Source organism: Rhagoletis zephyria, unplaced genomic scaffold (genome assembly GCF_001687245.7).
Source record: "Rhagoletis zephyria isolate East Lansing unplaced genomic scaffold, Rhagoletis_zephyria_1.1 Rzeph_scaffold_00174, whole genome shotgun sequence".
NCBI lineage: Eukaryota > Metazoa > Arthropoda > Insecta > Diptera > Tephritidae > Rhagoletis > Rhagoletis zephyria.
In genome coordinates, this window is record NW_016157258.1 from 76,185 (window position 1) to 87,953 (window position 11,769).

Sequence of the window (11,769 nt, forward strand, 5' to 3'; positions counted from 1 at the left end):
TCATACACAATCAGACATTTTGCCACTGTTTCTTTTAACTTGCTTCAATTAAATCGCATTTATGTTAAATATTTATTTGAATGGGTATTATCTCGTCTGATTATAATTTTTTCCCATTTAGTGAGGTCATTTCCAGAACTTCTTAATCTTCGTGCTAATAGTATAAAATGACTGATAATGAGCTCGATAACCAAAGAAACACGACGATTGTGTCGCAAGTGTAAATGAAAGGAGAGCATGGGATGTTCATGTAACAGAGTGCTTAAATTTATAAGAATATCTGCTTGCAATTTAGTGATAAAAAGAACAATTTGAGTTTAATTTTCATACGACGTTGGAAAATGCAATTATCAACACTGATCGAAATACACCATATACTCGGTACTTGGTAGAGGTACTCGGGTATATACATACTTCTAAGCAGTGTTGCAGTTAAGCGATTAAAAAGGCAATTTGACCATTAATCGCCAATACCCTTTGTTCCGACTTTTTAAAAATTCAGAGTTTTTTGCCCTATTCAAAAATTGTTCAAAGAAAATTTAAAAAGAACCATGCTTTCATAAAATATTTTCTCCTATAATTACGAAAGAATTCATCGCTTAAAACTTTTAAAGGAAATGTAACTCATCTTGCAACTTGATTTTTGTATATGATTGCAACTATGTTTTTGGCGAATCTTGTCCCGCTGTTTTCTTTTTAAATTCCGCAGCGGAATGTTCTAACAGCGAAAAGTAAAGAAGTACATGTTTGATTTTGACATTGGATTGTTTTACTTGTAACGAAAAGCAAAAATAATGTGGCCCTTTTTTCGTCAATGATCTCTTTTTTTGTACTTTGTGAAACTGAAAACGGCATCACTGCTCCTAAGTAATGGCAGTACTGGCATCGAAACATTACTAATAGTTGGTAACGCAGCAGATTGTTAAAATTTGTCGGACACTTCGCTTTTTGGGTTTACATTTTAATTAATTTCAATTTTATGCTAAACACCTAAATTACTTTGGAAAATTTATGAAACGTTTAAAAGTAAGTGATAACTTTTGAAATTGGACATGTCTGCGCCAGATATAATGAAAAGTGCGGTGCCCGTTGCGACTGATGCAAACAATGCACCGGTGGGAGCTGTCACTGTTACCTCATGTGCACCCGTCATAACTAGCGGAACTCCATTTCGCGTAAAAAGTTTACAGGCCATGAATACACCAGCGCCAGTAGGCGAAGCATCTGCCGGTACAAATTCTACGTTAGCTACCAAGGGAAAACCATTACCCAAAGCCCCTGAAGCGTTTTATCGCGACCTACAACAATTTCACGAGCGTCGTTCGTAAGTACACATTTTTTTCACAGATTATATTGCTCGCATTTTGTTAATTATATATTTCCATTGTCTTTAGTACACCTATAATGCATATGCCTAAGATTAGTGGTCGTGAAGTGGATCTACACCGACTTTACAGTGAAGTGACTGAACGTGGTGGCTTCAGCAAGGTAAATCAACGTGACGAATGGGACGATGTTTTGCCGGAATTAGGAATACGCGATAAATGCGTAAATGCGACAGCAGCAATTAAGTATATTTACAGACGCTGCCTGGAAAAGTATGAACGCCAGACATTTTTTGGTGAAGATCCGGACAAATTAGAAGCTCTTGAATCTGCCGACGCCATGGACGGCGGTGCCCGTTCGCGAAACCGATACCCTACTTCCGTATATGCAAGCAGCGGCGGTAATGTGGTTGTGAACACAGTGCCCATGTCTTACAATTACCGACAACATATTGTGAATATGGATCGCCGGCGTACCTATAAATTGTCAACGGATTTGCACAAAGCCTCGCCGTACGAAAAGCTAATGCTTTCGCTTATTTCACCGCTTCCTAATGAACAAGACTTTGCCATTAATGTTTGTTCATTAATGGCCAACGAAAGTAAGCATACATTAAAGTTGAATGAGCATCCTAAAATGATGGATGTACTGCTCGCTCATACTGGCGTCTTCTCGGATTACACATTGAGAAAATTATTCCAACACATTTACACACAAGTTCGCGAACATTCCCTTTTTGAATTTTGGCGTGATCTTTTGCGAGATAAACCACATGTATTGGACTTATACACTGATGAACAGGCTATGCGCGAAGCTGGTCTCATCGATGATGAAGATATTATTATGGACTCTAAAAAGCTTGCTTATTTCGAGGATTCTAGTGACTTAGACTTCTTAAATTTGGGGCGGGGTGAGGGCACACAGGAGTATGTAGGCCAACGAATTCAGCAAATTGTGACCATCTTTCGAAATCTTAGCTTCTTTGAAGAAAATTTGCATGTCTTTGCAAAAAATCGCACTTTTTTGCGCTTTATAGTAATGGGCGCAAACATACGCTGGGGTAATTTACACAACCAAATATTGGATATAGCGGGAAATATAGCAACCGAAATCGAACTCACAGATCCCTCCACGGACGAAGTTTCGCGCAGTCTTTTGGCAACCCTTTGTGACGGCATTGAGAGCATGGATCGCGGAGTCATTATCAATAGCATGGAGATATTGTACAAATTGTGTCAGAAGGATAGCAATGAGGATCACATTAACAAGTGTTTGAGTTTACAATTTTATGAAACAATTTGCCAATTTCTAAGCCTCAATGATATCATGCTGCTGATATTTACCCTGGAAGCTATCTTCGCTCTTACTTCAATGGGTAATCGATCCTGTCATCTTATAATGCAAGTGCGAGGCATAGTTGACCAATTAGTCTCCTTGATAACAGTCGAAGCACAGTCATACGGGCCGGACGGTTGTATTCTAATGAGAGTTGTGGAAACAGTGCCGGGCAATATGTTGCCAATGGTTGCTCAAAATATTGCGAATTTGCAAAATGCTGCAGTAATACAGAAACCACCAACACATGTGCTCACTCTGCCAATGCAGTTGCCAGCACCTCAACCGCCAGTTCCGATTCCCGTAATGTTGCCTCAGATAAATTCCTCGATAATACCCCATCCGCAGTTACCGACTGTGCCACTGCCCTCTGATTCTACAGATTCTGTTCCAAATCTACAACAGCAAACACCTATCATTGACCAGACAATTAGTACACATTCACAAACAACAGCACCGCAGCAACAACCCACAACAGCGCAACAACAAACACCAACGGCAACACATCATCAACCAAATCCGCCGCAAAACTTCACTCCCGAAGACGAACAATATGCATTGACCTGGCTAGGAGCTACGGTCGAACGTACGCCAACTGCAGAGAGTCATGTTGAGCAACAGGAGCTATATCGCATGTACTTAGCACACTGTCAAAAGTACGGCAAGCATTCCGTGGTGAATAATGTACAATTTCCACGACTTGTGCGTTTGATTTACAGCAGCGGCGTGGGTCCTGTCTCTGTGCGTCTCAACGATGGCACCGATTTGGCAGGTCTTTACTATGTCGGCATACGTTTACGCACACAGTCTTTACCAATACAAACCACCAAAACACTGCTAACCCAGCCAAAGCTACAGGAAGGTAAATTGCCTACAAAGCCAGCTGCAAATGATAGTTCAGTCTTTGCTGCAGCTTCTGGTCGAAAACTGAAAAAGAAGCCGAAATCGCAGCAAGACGCAGACGTAACATCTGGAGAAGCATCAAACGGCACTTCAGTTTCCACCACAGTGACAACAGCTACTCAAGAGTCAGATAACACTAATCAAAATGTGAAAGATGAAGTGCCATCAATAGCTACAACTACATCAAGCAATTCAACAGTTGGCGGCAATCCTGTATTACTAGTTCAATCTGGAAGCACATCCTCTGCGCATTCTTTAGCTTTGCAACAACCCGCAGATACATCTGCTCAACCGTCTACATCTCTAATTAAAAGTTTATTAGCCAACAAAGTGACCCAGCGTCAGCAAAAAAATCAAAAGGAATTGAATACAAATACCACAGCCCCACAGCAGGCACAGTCAAGCACATCGACAAATGTTTCAGCAATCGCGCATGCGCAGCAGCCTATAAAAGTCGCTAGCACCGCTATAAGTGCTTTGGTAAATAATCCGCTAATGCAAAATACCCCTGTAAAGGTTGGACAAACCACAATAAAACCATTAAACGCACAAATTCCACTGGAAAAGAAGACAATATTAGAGTCTACACCCCCGCCATTGGCACCGCTCAGCGGTAATAACGTCGCCAAGGATTCTAGTGGGCGTCCAGTGATAATTACTAATCAAACAACAACCGCTATCGTCAAGCGCAAATTAGAAGATAGCTCGGAGCCTGCAAAACGCATGGCTTTAAATCCGTTGAGTAGCAAAGAGGAAGATCAAGTAACTCCATCGAAGAATGCAGCAAATTTATATGCCGAGATGGCTGCGTCCATACTGGAAGATGAGGATCTCGAAGATATACCACCGCTACCGACGGTATCAACAGCACCATCGACATCTACCCCCGCAGCACAGTCAACATTGACTGAACCAATACAGCAGCAACAGCCTCAGCAAATTCTTATACCAGCTAAAATTCAACAGGCCACCGTACAGGGCGTACAACGACAGCTCCTTTTCCAGACGAATCAGCCACCTCAACTAAAACTTACTACACATAGTGGGGTTGCGTCGCCAGCAACGCAGCTGCCGACAGCCATGGCTACCATAAAAACCGATCAGGGTTTGCAAACCGTACCGGTAATTCTACAGCAGAAGGCGCTTGAACAACCGCAACAGCAACAACTTATACAACAAGTTATCACACAAAATGTACCACAGTCAGCGCCGCAACAGCAGCCAACTCAATATGTACTAGCCACAAATCAACAGGGTCAGACCTATCTTGTGGCACAGCAGCCGCAACCACCCCAACCTCCCCCACAGCAAACAGTTTTGGTCACACAAACGCCGCAACAGCAATCGGCCGGTACTAAAACAATTATTATTTTACAACAACAATCGCTGCCGGGTCAACAATCACATCAACCACAGCCGCAGCTGATTGCTGGCGCACCACAAAAAATGATAATGACAACTTCTCAGGGACAGCAAGTGCTCGTAACACAGCGTCCACAACCTGCTCTGCCCGCGCCTACAACACAGCAATACTTCATAAATCCACAAACGGGCACTGCCACACATATTCAACATGTACCGGTTTCTAGCAGTGGCATCTCTACCAGCGTATCGGGCAACAACCAACTACTGCAGCGGCATCAAATATTATCTACGCAGTCAACTAATAATTCTACCACGCAGTCGACCACGGGACAGATTTCGCCGTCATTGCTGTCGCAACTCAACCACATCCCAGCTACCATAAAGCTTCATCAACCGCAAATGCCTGCAACGACAGTACAATCATCGGCACATCAGCACCAAACGGCGACAATTTCACGTTTGGGCAAGACGGTTTCTATTGTGCAGGCAACACCGGCTTTGGCACCGCCACCGCCTCCCATTCAAATACCACAACTGCAACAACATCAATCGATTATACAACAACACATCATATCGGGGCCATCTGAGAAACGGCAGATGATACTTGGGGGAAGAGCTATCGAAATAAAGGAGACGGTGATTACACAAGCACCACCGCCAGCACAGCAAAGTCAATTAAACTCCCAAACCATTATAACCAAACAAGTATTACCGCAGCAACAACAACAGCAACAGTCACAACAAATGCGCGCTGTCATAGAGCAACAACATCCCTCGATTATACAACAGAAATTCACCTTGCAACAGCAACCACAAAAGGTAAGTAAAACTTTTAAATGTAATATTTAATTTGTGTACAGAAAATAATATAGCGATGCCAGGGTATAAATGTAGAAATAAAGATAAGAACAACCACCCCAATGACAATGCATTGTTCCAGTTGTCTACTACCATACAGCATGCATGCAATGGATGTGTGCATTCTTAGGCATTAGTACTTAGGTACTTACGAGTCAATAATATACTGGGAATGAAAGTTAGTATTTCATCCACCACCAAAGCTTGACAGTAACTTCTAACTCTGTCGCTGGGGTGTGGTTATAGTAATTCTGAAAATTTCGAGGAATTTTAATAAATCAACATATCAAATTAGATATTTCTCTATGAATATTAGTTAACTTGTCTCTTTTTTTAGACCGGCGAGCATCCCAGTTTAATTCAAGCCACTTTACCGGTCAAACCACAGCCTGTGGTTCAGACTGTAGTCCAGCAACCAGCACCCTCGCAGTCGCCATTGTCAGGCAATAAAGCACCGCCTGTTCAACCAGTTAGAGCACCAACACCACAGCAACAGCAACAACAACAACAAGTTTCGGTTGCTTCTGCCAACAACAAGCCAATTGGTTCCGATCCACCACCACTAGCGCAGTCCACACGCCCAACAATTGGCGTTCATCCACAGCAGCAACAGTTTCAACAGAATGAAACTGCAAATACGGGGGGCAATTCGTCATTGACAACAACTGCTGCGAGTGCATCTACAGTCGCTACAACAACTGCAGTTGCAGCATCAAATTCGAATACGCCGCCACCGCCATCAAACGTGGCTAGCACGTCGCAAACCCCAATACCCAAACCGACACTTCCCGTCCCCCTACTGCCCCAAGTGCAGTTGCCGCCAGGAGTGGTAGCGGGTGCAGCAGCAAATGCAACACCACCATTAGATCCTAACTGGCTTTTCGTTTGCGATTGGCGCAATTGTCCGCGCCGCAAGTATAAATCACTTAACGACTTGCAACATCATGCTTGCTCGCTGCATTGCCCTGACCACCTGGATCCCGCAGCGGAGATCTTTTGTCAATGGGGTGTGGGTCCTGGACTTTGCGATGGAATACCACGTAAACGATTTTCGCTGATGACACACATCATAGATCGACATTTGACGAACGAAAGTTTACGCGCCGCAATGCAACGACGAATTGCAACGGGCACGGTCAATCTGCAACCGTCGCAGCCGCCGGTAACAATCGTACGGAACGTAGAGGCTGCCCAAGCGCAGGCGCAACGCAACAATTCTTCCTCGCCAGCGCCATCGACTTCGTCCTCATCCTCAGGTTCACAGCCGACTGGCATTGGAAGTGCCACAGGCAGTTCAGCTTTGCACGCCATTAAGCGACATACGGCGGATTATGTTAATCCCAAGGAGTTAATGGACGAAAATGAAGGTCCGGTAACGAAAAGTATACGGCTAACCGCCGCTTTGATATTAAGGAATCTCGTTACATACACCAACACTGCAAAACGTGACTTGCGTCGTTACGAGCCGCATCTGTCCAATGTTGCTTTGAGCAATGTAGAATCTAGTGGCGCAGTTTCGCATATTTTATTTGAAATGAACAATTAATTTCATGTATCACTGGACCATATTCTGCAATTTTTACTAAACATTTTCTACATCTTTAAGTATGTACGGTACATAAGCATAAAATAACAAAGCATTTCTAACAGTTATTTTGATTTAACCATAAATTACGCCTTTCCGAGTTTACCAGGCTATCCTGGGTACATTTATACCTTATTAATTAAAAATAAATATTAAAGAAAATGGAATTTGTTTTATTAAGGACGCAAGTGCTTATGATGTATATAAAAGATTAAAAGGAAAATGTGTAATTGTCAAGTTCCTTATGGTAAATCCAAGTCCAATAAATTCTTTTTGAATGTCTGCAATGCATTTTCATATCTTTTCAACTTTTCGATGACTTCCAATTTTTCTTGTACATAATACTCTTTGGGCATTTGCACATACTCCTCACCCTTGAAAATAAAACACGTAACTGCTTTTGAGTCCACCAATGTGTCCGGGTCTATTTTCTGAGCTTCGGGTTGTGGAGTGCTTGGCTTTTTGTTTTGCAGTCGCAAGTGTTTAATGTGTTCCCCGTCTTCCTGCTTTCCGCTTCGATTCAATACTGCGGCACTGTTGTCGCTTTTTTCAACTTGAGCCATTATTTTCGACACTAGAGCTTTGGAGCTGGTAGGCTCCTGGTTGTCCTCTATGTCCGAATTTATTTTGCGTTTTTTAACATTTGGTTTGTAACCTTTAACAGCATCTTCTCTCGGCTCTGATTGAGTCACTACTTCTGTAATAGAAATATATATTTGTTTATCATATTTACGAACGTTTTCTTCGATCATTTTTACCAGACAATAGTTCTTCCTCAAAATCGCTGGCAACTTCATAATCTTCCAACATATCTGCTATGTGCTCGTCTGCTTCTTTCATGGTGGTCGATTCAACACAATATTCCGTGTCGCTTTGATTGTCCACTTTTTCATAATCTAGCATTCCATATTCAACGACATCTAAGCGTTCACTCTCCTTCAGTCTAATGAGCGCCGATTCATCATTTAAGTCTTGTATGGAAAATACCATTTCTGCATCCAATGCTTCATCTACTTTATCCATCGCTTCTTCACATTTCTTATCAATATTATCGTCACTATCTATGTCACTATTATCTCCACAATAAAAAAATGGTACCGCTGTGGTTGCTAGAATCGTTCGACGTGCATTTTTTATTATATACTTATTATCGAAATGGTCGGAACACATGAGCATATGTGATTCCGGCAATCCATCTGGCACTTTACCTCGTTTCATCCATTCCTCATATCGTCTCGGATCCTTGGGGAATCGAAAAATCGTGAATTCCTTATTGCCGCAAGGTACGTTATGATGTGTGTAATTATCGCAGCCTTTATATATGCACGTTTTAAAACCCATAGAAGAAAAAGTTTTACTCCTCTCGGAGGATGAGGCTACTTGTTATTGTGTCGATGTTGATTAAATTTACGGCAGTGGATTCTTTAAGAAATTTGTGCTACCAAAAAAGTAACTTCCTTACAAGGAGCTCTCCTCACAGCACCAAAGAATTTTCTGCATATTCCAAAGGCAATACAATAGGGGAATTCTCTGAGTCTTGCAAAGCCCTTACAAGGTGCACGGATTGCACGGTTTGCAAAGCAGTTTCATACGAAAACCGGTTTTAACCGTGCAATCCGAGCAATCTGTGAACCGTGCAAGGGCTTTGCAAGACTCTGAGAATACCCCTAATATTTTGACAGCACTCGGAGGATGTAAACAAATTTATTAGGCTGCGTTCAGACACGGAAAATCGACATGAACGAAAAACACAAGATCACGCACCAATGAAAGAAAGAAAAAAGTAATTTTCTAACTATCGAAATCTCGACGCCATCTTTGTTGTAAGAAGTAAACAACGAAGAGAACGAAGAAAACCGCTAAATTGTTGACCGCATGAATAATAATTTTTATTATACAAATTCTTCTATAAATCATGTCGTTGTGTTAAATTATTCTTTACCTTATTTGTACACACGTTGTCACAAGCGAATATGAAGAAACAAATGTAAACAAACGGCTAATGTCAAAATCGCCCAACTTTTTTCCTAAATGCGATTATAACGGACCACTGGTTTGCTGGCGTGATCTTGTATTTTTGGTTCATGGAAACTCGAGTTGCTTATTATCATGATACAAAAATTTAAAGGTATTTTCACTTCTTATTCGCCATTGCTCCCATTTGACATAAAACATGGACATAAACTGTGCTTTTGACATTTTATTTTAAATTGAAGCTACCATATCCTCCTCGGTCCTCGCGTGTAGCCCGCTGGACACTTTTTAAATGGACATATAATAAAAAATTTTAAATTTNTCATTTTATAACGAGTCTTTAGTGATTTATTTCTAAAATTAAATATAAAACGGAAGGTAATTAGTCGCCAAACTCACTCTGTTGTTGTTGTTGTAACAGCATACAAATTCCCCAAAGAGATTTTGGGGAGTGTTGCTGGAGTGGTGGCAGTCCTTGGCCAGATATATATCTATCTGGGTCGTTCCGGTTACGTAGACCCGACTGTCCTGGGAACGTATATATATTAATATCGATCTTTCATTTTGTTGTATTATTATAAAATTGGAAANAAAAAATGTCTGCCGACCTTCGTCCCGATAAGTATCGGCTAGAAAAGAAAAGAAACAAAGCCATTGCAAAAATGAAAAACCTAAATACAGATATTTTTCAATCTGGCAACCATTTCTGTATGTACCGTTACTAGTTGCTAGTTAGAAAATTTTTACGCACGATGTTTGAAAGCTCGTTTTTTTATTGTGTTTAATTGTCCGCGTTTCTGCCCAAATTCGAAATGGGACCAATAGATTTAAACTCTACTAAAACCGAACTTGAACTGGAAGAAAAGAAAAACAGCTCCGCCCAATATTTGCAGCAACACAAGTGGCTAGGAAAAGGTATTAAGCAGATTTACTTCGAGTACTGCGCCAACACTTCAATTCATGGCATTCAATACTTTGGGGAGCACCGCCCCTTAGTAGAGAAAATATTTTGGCTTTGTGTATTCTTGGCTTCAATATATTGCTGCTCAAATCTCATACTAAGCGTTTATATGAAATGGAATGAAACCCCTGTGATTGTGAGTTTTTCGGAAAAGTCTACACCTGTTTGGAGCATACCATTTCCGGCTATTACTATCTGTTGGAAACCAAGCGAGTCTCCAAAACAAGCGGTTTGTACACGAACGAAATTAATAGAATTTATAAAAATGAGCGAAAAATGTGGACCTAATATTGTGCTTTTATTCACAGGTGTCACTTATGCCCAATTCTTCAAAAGCTTACAAGAGCATGTTAAGGCGCGCCGGTTCTTTCAACCGAAAAATATCAGTGTTGCAGAGTTGGAAGAATTCCGTACACTTCTGCATATCTGCAATACTCAGCTTATCGAGCGTGGTACCCCTATTCTTTCCACAGATCTAATAGATTACTTTGGCGTATTGGATAAAATGCAGCCGGACTTCAGCCGATATTTCTTTTATTGCAAATGGTTTAGCCACTTTGGTGAATGCGATGAACTTTTCACCCGCTCATACACCGAAGAAGGTATTTGCTATACATTTAATGGTCTTAACGCCACCGATCTTTACCGCGAAAATACTTTTCAATATCAAAGAATGGGATTTCAGAACTTTTCTAAAAATATAATACTAAAACGTCCACTTAAGTGGTCATTGCAAGATGGTTATGCGATTGACAGTGGCATTAAATCGTATCCGGCGCGAGTTCTTGGTGCAGGAGCACGTGCCGGCCTTTTCATTGCACTACAAAGTTTTCGCTCAGAAGTTGACTACGCTTGCCGGGGCCCTATTCAAGGTTTTAAAGTATTGCTGCATTCCCCAGATGACGTGCCATTAGTTTCAAATCAGTTTGTGCGCATACCAATGGGCAAAGAGGTGCTCATTGCAGTTAAGCCTAACATGATAACCACATCGTCAGGTATTGCTGATTATATACCTCAAAGGCGTCAATGCTATTTAGAAAACGAGCGAACCTTGAAATTTTTTAAAGTGTATACCCAAAATAATTGCGCGCTAGAATGTTTGACAAATCTAACTCTAACTAAATGTGGTTGTGTCAAATTTTCGATGCCACGAACTTTGGATATGCCCGTTTGTGCGGAAAATAAAATCTTTTGTTATGATAAAGCGGAAGATATTCTATTACTACGTGAATTCCGTCAGGGTCTTAAGGAATCGCATTTGAATTATTTGGGTGCAACGGAATGCAATTGTCTACCGGCATGCACTTCGCTTGTATACAATACGGAGATATCACAGGGTGTTTAGCTGAGGGAGAGCGGGAGACCAGGTTTAAAGGTGACCATATATATTAATTGGGGGACTCCACTGGAGGAGTCGTGCTCTAGCTGCCGTAGGCTGCTGTGCAATGAGCTGGGATTTATT

General features: G+C 41.4%; 3 protein-coding genes across 13 annotated transcripts in view; 2 read left to right on the forward strand and 1 right to left on the reverse strand.

Moving 5' to 3' along the window:
- The first annotated feature begins 885 nt into the window (after nucleotides 1-885).
- On the forward strand, nucleotides 886-7,528 carry Bap170 (Brahma associated protein 170kD). Its single transcript, XM_017607790.1, has 3 exons — nucleotides 886-1,324; nucleotides 1,395-5,748; nucleotides 6,125-7,528. The coding sequence occupies exons 1-3, from the start codon at nucleotides 1,053-1,055 to the stop codon at nucleotides 7,331-7,333; spliced, it is 5,835 nt and encodes a 1,944-aa protein (XP_017463279.1). The 5' UTR covers nucleotides 886-1,052; the 3' UTR covers nucleotides 7,334-7,528.
- Dlip2 (Dorsal interacting protein 2) overlaps nucleotides 7,525-11,769 on the reverse strand; it is a 7,520-nt gene continuing 3,275 nt past the window's right edge. For 5 of the 11 annotated variants that reach the window (XM_017607851.1, XM_017607844.1, XM_017607809.1 and 2 more), the window contains one exon: nucleotides 7,525-7,786. In XM_017607851.1, coding sequence (XP_017463340.1) covers nucleotides 7,615-7,786 — 172 coding nt within the window. In that variant the 3' untranslated portion in view covers nucleotides 7,525-7,614. Of the gene's footprint in view, nucleotides 8,070-8,130; nucleotides 8,896-11,769 lie in introns of those variants that run through there. The other 6 variants (XM_017607838.1, XM_017607863.1, XM_017607857.1 and 3 more) reach the window with 6 other exon arrangements.
- The window catches only part of LOC108356767 (pickpocket protein 28-like), a 3,805-nt gene continuing 2,040 nt past the window's right edge, over nucleotides 10,005-11,769 (forward strand). The window contains 3 exon segments of the mRNA XM_017607871.1: nucleotides 10,005-10,504; nucleotides 10,507-10,536; nucleotides 10,616-11,644. Coding sequence (XP_017463360.1) covers nucleotides 10,159-10,504; nucleotides 10,507-10,536; nucleotides 10,616-11,644 — 1,405 coding nt within the window. The 5' untranslated portion in view covers nucleotides 10,005-10,158.

Coding starts and splice junctions, on each gene's coding strand:
- Bap170 (XM_017607790.1), top strand. CDS start 1,053: ATGTCTGCGCCAGATATAATGAAAAGTGCGGTGCCCGTTGCGACTGAT. Junction 1,325..1,394: donor CAATTTCACGAGCGTCGTTC/GTAAGTACACAT, acceptor CATTGTCTTTAG/TACACCTATAATGCATATGC. Junction 5,749..6,124: donor TGCAACAGCAACCACAAAAG/GTAAGTAAAACT, acceptor CTCTTTTTTTAG/ACCGGCGAGCATCCCAGTTT.